General features: G+C 43.9%; 1 protein-coding gene across 1 annotated transcript in view; it reads right to left on the bottom strand.

Moving 5' to 3' along the window:
* The window catches only part of LOC119653458 (nuclear pore complex protein Nup88), a 339,096-nt gene extending 320,593 nt beyond the window's left edge, over positions 1-18,503 (bottom strand). The window contains exon 1 of the mRNA XM_038058069.1: positions 18,155-18,503. Coding sequence (XP_037913997.1) covers positions 18,155-18,364 — 210 coding nt within the window. The 5' untranslated portion in view covers positions 18,365-18,503. The remainder of the gene's footprint in view (positions 1-18,154) is intronic.
* Between the last annotated feature and the right edge of the window lie 472 nt (positions 18,504-18,975).

Below are 18,975 nucleotides of genomic sequence, written 5' to 3'. Positions count from 1 at the left end.
GTCATTTAATCCGTATGGAAGAGGACTATCTAGTCCGGGAAAACTATAACGGCAGTATCTATGGTAGAACGAGAAGACGTGGCGATCCTGCCTTAAATGGAGCGACGCCGTAGCTCAGCACGCCAGACAGCTTTTAGGGGTATTGAAGCGGTGGGGCCTGGCGTAAAATTGTGATGCTTGGAGTTCTTTAATAGCTTGTGTTAGGTTGCCGTCCATTTTTCCTAGCTTTAACGCTAAACTATTTGCACCATGATCCCGATTCCCGAAAGATTAGATTTTGACGTGACTTCTGGCCTGAAAAAAACATGGAAATGTCTTTCTAATGGCAATGATCATCGAACATCATCAACTTTTATAGCTTGGTAAAGCCGTGTTTAGCCAAACGAGGATTTCTATGATTCTACCTTACCTAATCAAAACGACCTTTATGTATTGGAATGGAGCATAAAGCACTTGTATTGACCAGCATATCTATGATCGATGTAGCTTGAAATTATTGCAAATTTAGTTGATTCTTCTTAATAGAATGATTTTAAATGAAGAATTTTGTCTGCGTACCTAAGGTCAACGATAAGATCCAAGTCTACAAAACCCTTCTGAATTCGGTCCTATAAAAAAGCTCTACCAACACCTCCCGATTACGCCCCATAACCATAAAACCCATATCGGACCTGGCTTTCCTTGGCCTTGTTTATATTGACTGCAGCAATCCACAGCATGGGTGGGCCTCTGAAGTAGTCTCACGCATTCACGTTTTCGTACCCGGTCATATCAACGAATGCTGTTTGTGAGACCAGAATGCACCAACAATCGATGACTATGAGTACATGCCTCCATAATAGGTACGCACATAAAGCCGAATTATGTCTTGATCTGTCCTAAATTTTTCGAGAATATCAAATTCGGAATCAATGAACGCAAACCATAAAACATAAATTATCGAGAAACAAAACTTTAATGCCCTCTCCACGTGGATTGTAGTATGTACTATCTAAAATCAGCTGCCAAAATGACTTACTTAGCCCCACTGAATCAGGAATCATAAGGTAGATGTGCCATCAATTGCTGCCATTTTTCCACTACGGCTCGGCTTTCACGATTAATTTATGCAAATCGACGTCCATAATAAATGAAGACTAACGACACCACGGGAAAATTGGTCCATCATCAGGCATTATCGCTGGTTGGAGATAACCAGATAATCATTGCATTGCTGTTCCATAATAATCATTACAATTCAAAATGAACTGTAATAAACTTTTGGGACCTATACCACCTCCACCCTCACTTACTATGCAAATTATGTCTTTCAATGCGAAATCACATCTCCATGCAATTTTCAACCATTCCCATCATCCCCTTCCGTTCGGAGCCCAACGCGGCCTCTATCCTCTTTCTTATCCCTCCATACATCCTTTAGCTGATAATATTATTCGAAAATATAAACTAAAAACTTTTCGGTTGCTATTCAAAATTTTATTAGATATAACGCGGCGAATATGAAAATTTTTAACACTTTCACGTCGCGGCCTGCGACAGGGACGAGAGATATGACAGCAAAAAGCAAGGACACCAGGCCGACTTACCCGCTCTTGTTTGGAAAGGCGCACGTTAATTCCAGTAAAAGATAAGGAAGGCCAATACGAAAACTAACCCGCACCCTTCAGCAGACCTCCAACTAGCGAGCCCGCTATCAGAACGCGTGTGGGGAATATTCGCGTGAAAATTGTAAGAATTACTTGTTCAAGAACTCAAGACACAACGAAACAGCCAGCGAACGAGTGAAACGATGCAAGTTGAGGCAATAATGGCCCAGAAGTCATCCCCGAAAGTGGGTGGTGATTTAAATTTGTCCCGGTTGCTCTTGTACTCATTTTATATGTTGTTATGTCTTACAGTTTTAGGAAAACGGAAGGTGATAATTTCTCAAGTTCTCTATTGTTGTCGTCAAGAATTATTATTTTACTTTTTGAGAAGGATAATGCCGGGCGAAAGGGGTTTGCATTGCGGGTCTTTTTCTTCGTGGACGGCATGTATGATGTTCGAGACAAATCGTACGAAATCTCGATGAAGATGGTGGGTTGGAGTGGTTTGGAGAGGCGAAGACAGTACGGCAATCATGTTATTTAGACATTTCTTAAGTTTTCATTCGGTCCGAAATCTTAGAAATGGATATTATTTCGAATTCTATTGTCTTCGAGATGGAAAGGAAGAAGTTGAAATACTAAAGTTGATTTGCCCGCATTTTAATGATACGCTATAAGTTCGGTCATTTCCTTGTGAGGGAACAATGGATTCTGTTGGCAGAGGAAGTAATATTGGCTAAATAGCTTGTTAGGAGAGTGGTTTTGGTTCCTTAGGACAGAAGGAATAAACTAAGAAGCATAAATAAGAATCCCCTTATCCAGGGTATAATCCTGACTATGGTGTGGGAAATATCGTAAATGTCATGCAATCCCAAAGAAGTTCGGGCGATATTCTATCTAGTCTGTACGGTTTGTTATTGTGAAGACGGCCGAAGACTACTAGCTAATTTTGTGTCCTTCCAGAAATATTGCAAAATCGTTGCTTGTTGTCATTCCGTTGTATTTCTCAGCCCACTACCGCTCCCGTTTTCATTTTGAAGTCTATTGGTTCATATGGTTTCAGGATAACGCTTCGGACAAATTGACACCCTCTCGTTAAATGAATCTTTATTCGAATAGCAGACAATGTTTTGTGCACTGCTTTAGAGTCGGTGGCTCCCAGCATACGCCGTGGGCTGCATGGCCAATCTCTAATATGCAGGTAAGACCCTTACCCTGGTGACCGAGCTAGCCATGGTGGACATTTTTCCGGGAATGCTCGTGGGACCAAGACATTGGCTCAACAAACAACGAAACAAAAAGGGACAATCAACGAAGAAGAGGTGATTATGACAGACACATTATCGGAAGATTATCGCATGAAGCCAGCGAATAGTAGCCGTCGTGAGCAACACAGTCGGTACCAGCCCAAGCACCGCTGCGTTGAAACCAATAACAAGGATCGCCCAAAGCTAGGCAACAGACAGACTAGGAGTTTCCAACCTGGAGCTTTGAAACCACAATCGCCGAACTAAGCATAGCGAGTATCCGCCATATTTTTCCTAACCCAAAACGATCAACGACGGAGGTCCCCCAAAGAAAAAGTTAATACCAGCAGACCATACGTATTCTGAACGGGATTCCGAAAAACAAAGAGGCCGGTACTTTCGACAATCGACATGAAAACGACCCATTAGCTACCAGGCCAGGATTGTCAAAGAATACAATAACAAATGCTTGGAAAACTTATCGCCTTCAAGTGCAATGAATTTCGAGATGAAATCGAACCGCAAAGCAAGAGGAGTAGAGTGTGCAACAGCTCGGACGCCATGCAACCGATGCAAACAGACGAGACCCCGAGACCATCTGGTTGTCGAAAATCTGCATCGACAAGAACAAGTGCGTTCAATCCTTGCACCTTCGAAACCCCAGAATTCCGATTCACGACTGAATAATTATCAAACAGGAAGAAACTCAGATGAACAGCCAATCTCTTCTGTTTCGCATAAATGGAGAGTCCTAGAGGCACTGGAATCAAAAATGCAAAGGTGAAGCCGGACAACACCCCTATGCAACCAGGTCATGCTGAGGGCAGCGCAGATAAATCTTCCTCCTAACGGGACGCCACATTAATACAAGAGTCCTGGATCGGAAGAGGCCGCAAGCAAATATTACAATTTGTTCCACAGCATAAGAGATCGGGGCAGACCAAAACCATGTATTCTCGCAGTAAAAGCCTGCAGGCTTTTCTGTGTCCGGACCCGAGTTTCAGCAACCTAACCGTCGTCGAACTGGTGTAGGCGGGAGCGGAGAATATATATATCTCCTACGCTTACATGGGTCACAGCCAAACAGCTTCACCAGAAGAATTACAAAATTTGACGTCCACCATCGTAGCAAAGAAGACCAACTTGTTGATAGATGGCGACGCTAATGCAAGGCATACGTTTTGGGGCAGTTCGGGAATGAACGAAAAAGATAAGTCTCTCTTTGACTTTATTATTAACACAAACTTATTGGTGTGTAACAGGGGCAGTACACCAACCTTCCATTTCCAAGCGCGGAGCCCTCGAAATCTTATATCATAACACTCTAGAACACCAAATCTCTAGAGATTCTTCTCAGATCACAGCTGGATTCTTTTTAGTCCACATCTCGCTGCAGAGGACTTCAGCCCCTTCAAAGACCTCAGGAGGACCGACTAGAGGAATTGAAGTCAACAAATTCTTCGGTGCGCAAATTTTCACCAGTGGCACGACTGACGAGCTAGAGCCAAAAATCGGGGCTCTGGCGAAGGCATTCGAAACCTTCTTCAAAATTCGTGTGCCCAGTTAAATAGGACAAGAAGACATTGCCAGTGTCCACCACACTGGAGATCTATCCAGTCTCAGGAAGCTGACCAGGAAGGCCTCCAAAATCAGCTACAGGCACAATGCCTGACTGCCTGAAGAGGTACAAGTCGGCCATCAAGACTCCGGCTGTCAAAACATTGAAAGCACCTGCAAATATGCAAGACCCAGTAAGACCAAGGAACATAGAAGCCCATCATTTCTTTAAACATCAGAAAGTCCCGGGATGGAACCTTCTAATTAGAGCGTGGAGCTGCTAGTTCAGGCGCACATTCCCGCAAGCGGAAAGGACTGAATCAGAACCTTGCTTCGACTCCATTCGTATGAGATTATTGAATCAGTAATTACCGAAGCCAAAATGAGGTGGACTATAAATAGCTTTCTCGCATATAAATCACCGGGTCCAGACGGCATTATTCCAGTCATACTCCAGGAAACAGGTTGTGCCGTGGTCTGTAGAGATTTCTCCGAGCTGTATTTCGTTCGGACATGTACCACACTCCTAGAGACGTACACACGTTGTTTTCATGCCGAAAGCGATTATGAGACCACGAAGGATTTCCGGCCAACCAGCCTCTTTTCTTTCGAATTGAAGATACTAGAACGTGTCCTGGACATCCATCTCAGTACGATAGTGAAGAGGTCAGTCTTCCTCAAATCTCAACACAACTATCTCAAAGACAAATCCACAGAAACCACTCTTCACAAGCACGATTGAGCAATCGCCACAGTACAAACAGTATGCTCTAGCTGCTTTCCTGGATAAAGATGGAGTATTCAACGACGTTAGTACCAATGCTATCAAGGAAGCCCTAATCAGAATAGGTTCGGAGGGATATCTTACGCATTGGATAATATCCATGCTAAGAACTAGGATAATCCGGCCTGATCACGAAGGTACCTACTTGACCAGACCTGTGAGCAGAGAGCCCCACAATGGCACCATCTCTCCGATGCACTGGTTGTAAGTGATGAACGAACAGGAGCGGGGTGAAAGGGGTGGCGTATGACGACGATTTGGTGGAGTTGGTGTCAGGAATGTTTCCTAGCGTTATGAGTAAAATCATGGAGGGTGCCTGTGCTTATATGCTACAAAATGCGACTCAGCATAAATCCAACCAAAACGGAGCTGACAAAACAAATCTACATCGCGCGGCTAAATGAACAAAGATTGATTCTTTCCTCCAAAGTTAAGAATCTGGGTGTGATCCTAGAATCTAAGTTAAATTAGAGACTGAACTGAGAATTAAGAAGGCCTGTGAATGTTTCTACACCTGCAAGGGGACCTCTGAATGTACACAACCGTGGTTCGTTCCATCTTAACATACGGTTCTGTTTTGTGGCGGGCGGCATTGATTAAAAAATACAATAGAACCAAGCTTAATAGGATTTAAAGAACCGCGTGTGCAGGTGCTACCGGAGCTACACTTCCTCCTTCGGGGTCTAACACATTGAATACGCTAAAGCGTGAAGTACTGTCAAATCACATGGACAGCAAAACCCTACGGCAATGGTAACATCCTAGACGAAGTACCTTGGGAACTATGGGCGTTCCCAACAGACTACACGCCACAAACAAGCCGAGCTTCACGGGCAACTTTGCTGTGGACTTTCCAACCAGGAAAGGGTGGAAGACCGGCGAGGTGCCGCCAGGCTACGGTACAGTATTCTTCACCGACGGATCAAAAATGGTCTATGGAGCCAGTGCAGGGGTTTTCTCTGATAAACATAGCGTAGCCGAGTTGCACGGTCCCCAAGATTCGTCAATGTAATCCAAACGGAGGACCTAGCGATACTAAATGCTAGTCGATGGCTAGGACATGCTCCAAGCCCCAAGCGTAATTCAGTCACTCTGACAGTCAATCCGCCATTAGCGCTTTGTACTCAGTAGCGAAATCTTCCAGGTTAGCAGGGTAGTGCATGGACGCGCTGGACAGTCTAGACGGCACGCTCAAGTGAAAGTCACTGAAAAGTATTCTTTAAAAAAGAAATTCAATTGAACAACATTCAATAGTTGTTCAGAATATTTTACGGCAGAACTGAGCTCTTTGTGAGGGCTACAAAAATGGTTACCTCGAAATACAGGGAGTCTCCTTTGCTGGTGAAAGTCTACACTGCCTTACAGAATATCCCAGTCTTTTCAATTGCATTTGTGAAAGTAAAAAATAAAAGAAAAATGTAAGATAAGAGGCTAACGCTTAGCAATTGTAAATTGAAACTTGGGAAATCATGAAGGAGTAAGTTAGCTGATGCTCTAGAGGTGACCCACGCGTCGGTCATCCTAGGAGACCGCTATGATTTCACTGTACGGCGTAACCAGCAGTACAATTGTCGCCTCTCCTTAAGGTGTGACCTATCCACTGCCACTTCCGCCCTATGATCACATTATCCACGGATGCCAGGTCTGTACGTTGACGACGTTCTTCGTTTGTAATAGTATCAGCCCAGCGTACTCCCGGGGGGATCACTTTCCATGCGCCACTCCCATATAACAATACAGAAAGAACATTAGCGCAGAACATTCTGAATTTGATCTTGAGATAATTGCATTTCCAGATTTTAGACGAGGAAGCGAAAGCGAATCTAACTCTATTAATGTGGCGAGCGACATCCAGTTCGATTCCACTATCACTAGAAACGACGCTTCCGATATATATATACAAATCGATCGACGTTCTACCCATTAGTGCAGAAAGGAAGAATGCGATGATCCGGCAGATTTATAATCTCAGTTTTCTTAGTGTTCATATTCAGTTCAACTCTACCTGCTCCACTTTCCAATTCCAGAGATGTCATCAGCGTAGTCGAGGTGTTTGAGGAAAGATGTCATAGTCCATTCAGCTCCTCAAGAAAAAGGCAACATGAAGAACGTCACCGATAAGAGCGATTAAGACCAGACCAAACCAATCCTCAAATCAGACCCAAACGGAATCAAGATGGTCTCACTGGAGTGGAAACTTTTGTTTTGTTCGGTACCGAGAAAAGACCACTAACTACGACCCCGCGGGCAAATTGACCGACAAAAGCTGGCAGAAAACTATGTAACTTCATCTCCTCAGCTTTAGACGATCTGATGAAGAGAAAAATGAATATTGCCTAATTGTTAACGGATGTAAAAATAGGTCTAGGTTTTCTTATCGATAGCGCAGCCAACAGCTCCATACCTCCTCGTGAATTCGACAGACACCCCCAAACATCCATTAATCTCCTATTTTAAGCAGCCAACTACACCAATGTCAGCGCAAATGGGGAGATATGTTTCGCACTGAACCTGGAACTTCGAGAACTCGGAGAATTTTTATTTCATACCCGCCAAGATTTCAGTAGTTTATTTTCAATGTCTCCGGGGACTACTCGTCGATTCACTTAGAGAAAGCGTGTTAAATAAAATAACAGATCTACCTTCCTTCTGGTCTCTAAATAATGAGCCATATCTAAGATAACGATTCGCCTAAAGAATACGCTAAGGTAACCACACGAAAAAATAATCACGCTTAGCCCATATTATGCGGCATTAACCTTTGGGCCCCGTGCTTTGAAGTCTCGGTTTTGCTGATATGGATGACACTCTCATTACTTCAAAGTCCCCATAAGAGCAACGACACACCTTAGATCTAACTAACACGAGTTGACCAGAAGCAACATCAATCAATAGGACGACCACCAAGATGGTAGCAACAGCTTATTAGTTGACTTTGGTCTTCAGATTCACGTTCACACAAACCGTCACATGGAATCCGTGATCTCAGTTACAAACATTGCTGTTTCAAGCTCTCTCACTATATGGATTTTCGAAAAATCAAGATAACAGCAAGATGGTATGCAGGAATCGCTGATATCGGAACTAAGCGGGCGTACATTTGCGAGTTTTATTTCATTTTCGCAACATCCTCAAAGAGAATCTAGGGAAATTGGTGGCTGATTCGCTCTGAGTAGCACACCGGCAAGAATGAGCAAATCAAAAGTGAAAACAATGCTCATTTTCTTGTTCGACAGTAAAGGAGTAACCCATAAACAATCTGCTCCTGATGGACAGATAGTTAGCGCTGCCTACTACGGGGATGTACCGAAAAGACTCCGAAAAAGCGTCATCAGGACGAGAAAAAACATCTCCGTGAGCTGGAAACTGCATCACGACCACGCGCCTTGCCACATCGGCGAGTTTCTGGATAAATTCCAGGTGCCAACGCTATCCCATCCCAAACACATACCAGTTTGCTTGATAACCTTTCAGGCAAACCGGATGTCCAAATCGTTTTTCAATCGATCAGCAGCCGCTTGCATAGTGGGAATTGACAGACCAGCCGAATCCCACACGCGGATCAGCCAGCGGTTAACTACGGACTATTCAGGTATGACTAACAGGCTGGCTGGAGCATGTATGGCAGACATAAGGAAGCAGATCATCATCATCATCATCAACGGCGCAACAACCGGTATCCGGTCTAGGCCTGCCGTAATAAGGAACTCCAGACATCCCGGTTTTGCGCCGAGGTCCACCAATTCGATATCTCTAAAAGCTGTCTGGCGTCCTGACCTACGCCATCGCTCCATCCTAGGCAGAGTCTGCCTCGTCTTCTTTCCGGGTGGGATCATCCTCATCCATACGGATTAAGTGACCCGCCCACCGTAGCCTAGTGAGCCGGACTTTATCCACAATCGGACGGTCATGGTATCGCTCATAGATTTCGTCGTTATGTAGGCTACGGAATCGTCCATCCTCATGTAGGGCGCCAAAAATTCGTCGGAGGATTCTTCTCTCGAACGCGGCCAAGAGTTCGCAATTTTTCTTGCTAAGAATCCAAGTTTCCGAGGAATACATGAGGACTAACAAGATCATAGTCTTGTACAGTAAGAGCTTTGACCCTATGGTGAGACGTTTCGAGCGGAACAGTTTTTGTAAGCTGAAATAGGCTCTGTTGGCTGACAACTGTGCGCGGATTTCATCATCGTAACTATTATCGGTCGTGATTTCCGACCCTAGTTAGGAGAAATTATCAATGGTCTCAAAGTTGTATTTTCCTATCCTTATTCTTCCTGTTTGGCTAGTGCGGTTTGATGTTGTTAGTTGGCAAAAAATAATTCATGTGTTTTGGCGGCTTCCCTTTGCAGTTTTTTACGAAATGAAGATGAATATCCTAGCCCTGACATGTTCAGAGGGTGTCGACCTTTTGATGCGGATACGTTATCGCTACGAACAGTAGTTTCATAAAAGTAACCAGAAATCCAGCCATCCATTTGAATCAGTGCGGAAAATTCTACAGCTGCCTATGACAGTTATGGTAGACGTATTTAGACGATCTGAATGTTCAATTATGCATCTAGCGATTCCTGACCAATTATTCCTTCATCGTACAAAATGAAGAAGCTAAATAATCTCTAAATTGTGCAAAGGAATCAAGTTTATAATAATTTTCCTGAAGAACTCCCATCATATATGCATATGCGCATCATAAATAAATGAACTTCAATAAAAATCGCTAGACGAATTTAAAAAGCACGTCACCATTTCCATTGGAACCCTTTTTCAATCCGCCCTTCAACACACGCAATTCCATACTTCAAAAACCCAACAATGTTAGCTTCGTCACATATGAGCAAATTCACTTCCTGCTCTCCGTCGTTTCGATTGTTTCACACAAATCACTCAATTTGTTCACTATAAAACTCTCGTTAAATAGATCATTGACTTTTATCTTATTTTTATCTTTATGTTTATCGATTTCGCTGCTCGTGACGGCAATACGCCAAAAGGGGTCCTTGTTTATTCCTCCTTGATTCGGTGCCAGAATCTTCGAATTTTACGATCTGGATTATATCGTTTGAAAGTACATTTTCGAAAGATGGTGCAAAATATCACTGCCCTGAAATTTTATTAGGATATTTGGAGGATGTGCCACTGCGAGGGAATTGATTTCATATTTGGAAATTGTTTTTTTATCGTCGATGAATTGGTTGGGCTCAGTGAGGGGCTGAAATCTTCAAGAAGTTTCAAAGGAGATACTGAAAAGACCTTTTTAAAATTGAAATATAAACTACTGAGTCGATGAATTTATTTTGAATCAACTGACACGTCGTTCACCTCACTATGAGACTGATATTGAAATTTCTTTGTCAAGGGTTAACAGAATCTCAGAGAAGTACGGGGTAAGTAGCCTCAGACTTCAGACAGATGATTGATGTCTGCAGCAGACACAGATATTTGTCTGACACAAGCGCAGATGTTTGTCTGACACAGAGGTTTGTCTGAAACAATAATTTATACGAGGCAGACATTTGTCTGATACTGACTCAGACAGTTGAATGGCTGATATCTAAAACATGCACACATATTTGTCTGTCTGATATCTGGAACGTGTATAGACATTTGTTCGAGGCAGCCGCAGACATTTGCCTACGTAGGACATAAGTTAATAATAGTGTTGTCAACATGTATACCATGTAAATATACTAGGAAATATTCTGTCGTATCTTGTCGTTCCAAGTGGGGACACTCCTTAACAGTGACAGTTTGTGATGAGCAACGATAAGCGTTTCCTCGCTTCTCGCCTCTTTGGATTTGATAAATAAACTATTATCCTAAGCAACATTCGAACACCATCCAATTTCACCTAAAGGACCTGGCAAGAATTCTAAGTGAAGCATAGCTGCTACCTTCCAACTAACACGTCACCAAGTGTTTAGGGGGATGGATATCACAGGAGACCATTATCGGCAATTGAAAAAAAAATATATTTTTCCCAATAAACCATAAACCGTGGAGATAAGATCGACTGAAGGCAAGTGGCCAGATCAAAGAACTACCAGTCATCGTCATCATACGTGATCTTTTAGCAAGACAAATAGTGGCGACCTTGAAAGAATTACCAAAAAACAGATTGCTATCTAGTACAGCATATCTATAACTTAATGCAATGCCTCTCAACCAAAAAGGCCTTTTTCATCATCTACCTTCTTTTTCTCCAAAGTATATATGTAAGGCTACTATAACGAGAGTGGTGGTCGAACGGTATAGGTCCCAGGGCGAAACGTGGATTGATACCAACGATGATTTCGTGGTTGAGTAGGGCTGACAACCCTACATGGTAAACAATTTGTCACGAAGCCACAAAAAGAGCCTCGAACTGGAAGGACAACACAACAACAAACCCGGCAATGTAGACGGAACAACGATTTACACATGGAATGTGCGCTCCCTGTACAGAGATGGAGCTGACAAGCAGCTAGCCGATACCCTGCCCCAATATAGGGATGATGTAACAGCGTTGCAGGAGATGCGTTGCCCAGGGACCGGTTTACTGGCGAAGAGCCACTACACCATATATTATAGTGGCCATCCAGTAAACCGTGTGCTCGGAGTAGATTTCTTAGTCAGCCAAAAAGTAAAAAGATGAAGGAACGACTATGCACTCTGCGTTCACGCTCCTACAGAAGAGACTGCAGAGTCGGAGAAGGATACCTCCTTCAAACCCTCGAAGCCTGTCCCAGGTATGATTCAATTAGCATTGTCACACAAAATGGTTGTTGGAAGTATCTGATTTGCGCGGAAAGCAGTCCACAAAGAAACATGGGCCTCTCCAGACGGGATAACTTTCAACCAAATTGACCACGTGCCAATCGAACGCAGCCACCTCTCAGCCTTGCTGAATGTCAGAACATATAGGGGGGTCAATATAGACTCAGATTAACATCTCGTTGGCATGGTGCTCCGAACTCGAATAACAACACTACCTAGAATCCCCTCTGACAATCAGGTGAGGATTAACACTGAAGCCATTTACAGCGCAGCCCTCTGCAACACTTATAAGGGGAAAATGGGTACCGCAATAGCGGCATCAACAAATGATCTTCACAATCACGTTGTCATTAATACAATCTACTTAACCCCAGCCGCAAAGAGTCGGAACGGTTGATTTGACGATAAATGTAAGCTAGCAACCGAAAGAAAGTTGAAAATTTCCACTACCCCCGGGTCGACAAAATGGCCAAAAATGCAACATCATCGGATTCCCGCGATCGATACCTTGGATCGAAAGGGGAGACCACCCACATTCCGGAAATGCAAGAATTTTCACGCTACAATGCAGAAAACGCGAGTTATCGCGAAAAACCGGCCAACGGAGAGCCTTCCCATAAATCCCGGAAAATTGAAAATTTCCACGACCCCTGGATCGACAAAATGGCCAAAAATGCAAAATCCTCGGATTCCCGCGAACGATGCCTTGATCGAAAGGGGAGGCAGCCCAGATTCCGGAAATGAACTCAAAAATACAGGAAGCAACCACACCAGGCGCGCAAGTTTTATAACAAATCAGCAAGGTAAAGCCTTACACACCTCATCCTGCTGAGACGAAGAGGGAAATCTAATTTCCGACAGAATGGGCATATTGGAGCGATGGGTTTAGTATTTTGATGAACTGCTGAATAACCAGAATTTCGACAACGGACAAATGCTGCCACCACCAAGTATAGAAGAAACAGTCCGTGCAATCCATCGGCTTAAAAATCATAAGCCGCCAGGAGCCGATAGAATTACAGCCGAATTGGTTAAATATGGAGGCGACCAACTATACCAAGCGATTCATCAATTGATGCTGAAGGTGCGGGACAGGGAATCAATGCCTGAGGCATTATCTGTCCTATACATAAAAAGTGCAGCAACTATAGAGGTATCACGTTGCTGAGTACCATCTATAATATTTTGCTAGGCCGAATAGCCCCATACGCCCAGAACTTCATCGGCCCATACCAAAGAGGCTTCACTCCAGACAAATCAGCAATATATCAGATTTTCTCTCTGCGGTATGCGGTGGAAAAACTGTTGGAATACAACAGTTGCACCATCTATTCATCGACTTTAAAGCCGCCTATGATAGCATAGCCAGGGTAAAACTGTACACGGCCATGGGAGAATTCGGTATCCCGACGAAATTAATAAGACTGACTAGGCTGACCCTGACCAATGTGCGAGGCAAGATAAAAGCAGGAGAATCACTCTCAAAACCATTCGACATCAACAACGGTCTACGACATGGGGATGCCCTACCATGCTCCTATCTAGGATCGAAAATCACAACCGATAACAACTAAGACGACGAAACCCCTGCACTGTTGCGGTTGGCTCCCTAGTGGGAGTTTCATGGCGGTTGTGGTTATGTCTACATCGCGGGCAGAGCTCCTCGGAGCTCAAGTGTGGAGTTGCACTGTAAAACTCGGGTGCCGTACCCCTTAGTTGCGGCAGAGGTGTTAGATAGCACTCGCATCCACTGGTATGAATGCTGAGCCTGCACTCAGTATAAACCAGTACCGCTGTGCTACTCATGGCGGGGCTCTGATTGTGGTCCCAAAATCAATCCGTGTCCGAAGAGGACCGTGTGATTATGCCTACACGGCAGGTACTCACGTTAAACCCCCAGAACTTTCATCCCTCGACTGATTCGAGACGAGGTAGGTTATCAGTGCTCATTTTCGTGATCGCTTTTGAAATCTCATCCTCTGGAAACAATTCGCGGTTGACCCTAAAGAAGTGCGAGCGCACTTGTTACTTAAATCAGGGCTGACAAAAGCCTATGGATGGGACTAAGAACCAACCTCGTCACCAAACGCAATAAGGAAACCAATGCTATCAATTCTAGAGACATAGCATAGAAAAGTGCAATAACATTTAGACGGAAGAGAACAAATTTTCGATCTGATGAAGCGAACACCCAAGCCCTTCATGCCCATAATATCTTGCGCAACGAGCTCGACCGACATTAGTCAATGGTAAATTGAGACTACCCATAATCGTCTTCAGCTTACTTAGCTATTCCATGTTGAATAAAGTTCACTGCAAACTATATACCTGAATTCTTTCATTTTATCGAGCCATATAAGTGCATAAGTTTTCATTAGAATTTCCTTTCTTTCAAATGATTTTCCATTGAGGGGAACAAGTAAAATGTTGAACGGGCAAAGTCACAGAAGTACGAGGGTTGGGTCAACTGCTGCCAGCTTGACTCCACAATTTGAATGAATGAGTAATGTGAGGGTTAGTGTAGTCATGATGAAATATTGGGTTGGAGAAAATGAAATGTCGTCTTTGTGATCGAAATTAGACCCTTTATTTAACTTACATAGAATTATCCGATTTAAGTCAAATATGCGCCGTTTCGTTCGCAAACTTGTTGCCATTTAGAAGGCAGCTTCATTGTCCCCCCTTCTTATTTGCAAAAAAATCAGATAACCAGTTTTCGCAAGCCTTTTTGAAGCCATCTTAGTAGCACCAAGAGCGTTTCGTATGGATCGGAAGAGATGGTAATCACTTGGTGCCAGGTCCGGACTATACGGTGGGTGTGATAGGACATCCCAGCCGTTTCTGATCAATCGGCTGCTTCAAACGGCCGAGTTGCTCACAGTAGAGGACCGAATTGAGGATCTGGCCACCGTTGAGCCGCCCATAGTGGATTCCCTTCCAATCCCATCAAACACACAACAAAACCTTCCGAGCTTGGCGATGGTTTGGGCCAGCTCGCCGCGCTTCGACCACGATCTTTTTCACTTGAGGTTGTCGTACGTGATCCACTATTCATCACCAGTCATCATCCGCTTCAAAAATGGGTCGGATTCGTTCCGTTTCAGCAGTGCATCACAGGCGGGATTCGGTCCAAAAGATTTTTTTGCGTCAACTCGTGTGGCACCCAAACATCCAGCTTTTTTGGAATCCAATCTTCTTCAAATGGTTTCAAAAGGTTTTATGGTCTAAACCCAATTTCTGCCCAATCGAGCGAATGCTCTCATGCCGGTCTACTTGGATGATTTCGACGATTTTATCGGTTTCTACGACGATTGGCCACTAGTACGGGATGTACCTTCGACATCCACTATACCAGAACGAAATCGATCGAACCGACGCTGTGCTGTGCGAACCGTTACAGTATCGGGCCCATAAATTGTTTTCGGCCGCCTTCGCTGCATTTTTACCTCTCAGGTAGAAAAAACGTAAAATATGATGAATTTCTTGCTTGGTGGACTCCATCTTTGACGCGCTATAACTTGAGACTGAAACGTACGATCACAACACTGTCAAATCCCCGTATAGTATGACCCGATGCGATAAGTACAACACAAGATATGTTTAAGTGTCCTTATCTATTGCCAAAATACGACATTTCTTTTCCCCTAACCCAATATGACGCTGCCTCTATTCAGCAGTGCGAATTATATCGAAGGTAAATCCACTCAGTCGGTCCTAGATCGGCATCCATTTGATGTGGGACCAGACGAAATGAAGAGTGACTTACTCCCAATCAATCCTTAAACAACAGAGGAAAGTGATAATTCTAATTTTCACCCCCAACCCGTTTTTACGCATATTTTTAACCCGGGGTACGGCTCTGCCTTCACACAATAATCATGAATGCAAGTCAAAATCATACCTTTCAACCGTTCAACCGTCAGCACTCGGAAAATCCCACTACCACCAAAATTGTCAATGAACAAATTTTATGGGAAAGGATCTAATTGATTTAGAAAGGCAGGAAAAGCCGATTAAAACCTAAAATGTCATGTTATTTGGTTGTTGCAAATGAAATGGCCGTTTTGGTACTAAAATTTGAAATGACTGTAAAGCTTACAAAAATTTATTTATTTAATCAAAATAGGTGCCCAGCGAGATTCAAGAGCAGGTATGACAATTTCGTCCAACTGTCGGGTGTTGATAAATTCGTCGAAGGCAATTTTGACAGCCTCTTCGTTCCTAAATTGTTTTTCCACCAAAAAATGATCCAAATGCTTAAAAAAGTGGTAGCAGATTGGCCCAGTGAATATGATGGATGAGGCATAGTCTCATACTTCAATTCGTTAAACTTTTGAACCGTTGTTTTGGATACATGAGGTGGTGCATTATCGTGAAGGACTATCACACCATCTCTGTTGACTAATCTCGGCCGTTGAATACTCAATTTTTGGTACATTTCCTCGAGTTGGGCACAGTATATCTGTGAATTTATCGTTTGTCCAGATGCCAAAAAAAGAATAGTGGATAACTCCAGCTGTAGACCACCAAACAGTTACCATTACCTTCTTCGGATGGAGGCTCGGTTTCGGCATATGCTTCGGTGGCTCATCAGCATCTAACCATTATGCTGATCCGCGATGATTGTCATATAATATCCACTTTTCATCACATGTCGCTGTTCCGTCCCCACGAACTCGAGGAGAGCGATCAGACCCGAGTCTGCAAGGCACTCATCTGAAGTGGCTCTGCCACGAAGCCTCACCGCAGGTTATCTGGTACCATGGGAACCGGGATGGCCCCCTGAGAGCATATGCTCCAGGAGAATTCCTGGAGGATGTGTTCTCGACCCGGTTATTTGCGGTTGGCCCCCTAGTGAGAGTTTCATGGTGGTTGTGGTTATGCCTACATCGCGGGCAGAGCTCCTCGGAGCTCAAGCGTGGAGTTGCGCTGTACAACTCGGATGCCGTACTCCTTAGTTGCGGCAGAGGTGTTAGATTGGCCTCGCATCCCCTGGTATGAATGCTGAGCCTGCACTCGGTATAAACCAGTACCGCTGTGCTAGTCATGGCGGGGCTCTGATTGTGGTCACAAAATCAATCCGTGTCGGAAGAGGACCATGGGATTATCCCTACACGGCAGGTACTCACGTTAAACCCCCAGGACTTTCATCACATATCACTATTCTGTGCAAAAAGGGATCGCTTCTGTTGCGGGTGAGTAAAGAACTGCTAATTTCCATTCGAAGCGCCATGTTTTGCTCCGTAAGGGCATGCAATGTCTGTCACAAGCTGACGTGTGTCAGATCCGACTAGCAAACGCAGCTCGTCGTTGTCAATCGATGGTCCTGGAGGTCCACGTGGCTCACTTTCAAGGTTTACGTCGCCTGACCGGAATTTTTCGAACCACCGCCGTATGGTTTGTTCGCTTACCGTATCAGCACCAAATGCGCTGTTAATGTTACTGGTCGCCTCCGCTGCTTTATGACCGAGTTTGAACTCATACAGAAAAAGTATACGTTCTTGGCTCTTTTCCATCCTTTTTTGGCAGCCTTTCTTAACCAGTGGGTGCTCAGATATCAGCCGTGAATAATTCTTTGGATACTTTCTATCGAAAATGTGAGTACAATCCTGAAGCAAGCTCTGCATTATAGCGATCAAATGGGCGTAAAATAAGAACCTTTGATGCAAATATCAAAGCCATGCGTGATTCAGATACTTTCCAATTCTACCAGGAACAAGTCATTATCAATTATTCCCAAAACCCATCGAAACTAATCCACCCAAGCAGCAAAAATATCATTTCCGTCCCTTCTTATTGGAGACATTGAACTTTTCCTTGCCTCTTTCCATTCCGCCCTTCCGCGACTTCCTTTGCATAAATTGGAGAAAAATTTGAAAATTTGCAATATTTCCTGCGAAATCTGAGCATAATGTCCCCAGGATGCAATAAGTTCGCGCGCAACGGGCCGTCGAAACAAGGACGAGACGGTCGTAAATTGCACGTCTGATGGCACTCCAGGGACTGGCAGGATCTGCATCGGAGAGTACAGTAAAAGGAGCAGAATGTGCGGGAGGGAAGATGAGAGGGAGAAATATTTAATCTTTTATACATTTTCCTGATTGCCTTTTTGATATAAACTATCAGCGGTACCAAATATTCAATACTCCATTCTACGAGGACAGATGATTTTGGCGGGCTCTGCTCTCACCGCATTTTCAAACGAAATTCACGTGCCCACTCACCTGATGCTTTATCACGTCGAATCCCTTCACCTTCGCCATCCTCCAATTCAGCGCCAACAAGCAACACTCGCGGGAATTCCAAACAAACAACATATCGTCCTTGGAATCAATCAAATTCTGCGACTTTGTACGGTCGGTGGGCAAGGATTCGCGAATTTCCGCGAACATGGCGGTTTGATTGAATCCAAAAGTATCAGTGCAAGCGGGCATTTTGTTAGGAGAATGTATTTTCGATGGACAATTGCACAAAATCACGAATTTAACACGGGATTTTATTTATAAACACAAAGTAGCGCGGCGGATGGACAGCGGTTACGTTTTTAGGTTATGTTTACACACAGCTGATGTTGTTTGCACCGAGAAATGACAAGTCAAGTTGGGAATTTCATGTGGTCTGATTGGTGTGACTGCGCGTAGTTAGGAATTTGAAATGTAGGGGAAGCAGTTAGACGCGCGAATGATGGTTGAAAACTTGTAAGAGATAATTTCGAATAATAAAAGAAATATGATGTTAGAATTTTCTAAATAGATTTAGATTTAGATGTGTAGCCGCCCGGTGGCCGATTAAAAAATCGGTACGTGTGTGCGTTAATGCGCCCGGCTGAGTGGTCGCCGTTCAGGGCGTTTAGGCAGTGAGCAAGAAATTCACGTCATCTTCATCGCTAGTGAACGTGTTTTATGAATACTAAAATACAAAAATATGTCCAATGTCCAATTGCGTGTCAACCTATTTCACTACCAAAGTTGAACTGGTGGTGGCGTACGGGATACCAGTACGTGGATGATGTTCTTACTCCACAAAGGCCAACAGGAGATTCGGA

The sequence above is a fragment of the Hermetia illucens genome, chromosome 4 (genome assembly GCF_905115235.1).
Source record: "Hermetia illucens chromosome 4, iHerIll2.2.curated.20191125, whole genome shotgun sequence".
NCBI lineage: Eukaryota > Metazoa > Arthropoda > Insecta > Diptera > Stratiomyidae > Hermetia > Hermetia illucens.
This window is presented reverse-complemented; position numbering and strand designations above follow the sequence as displayed.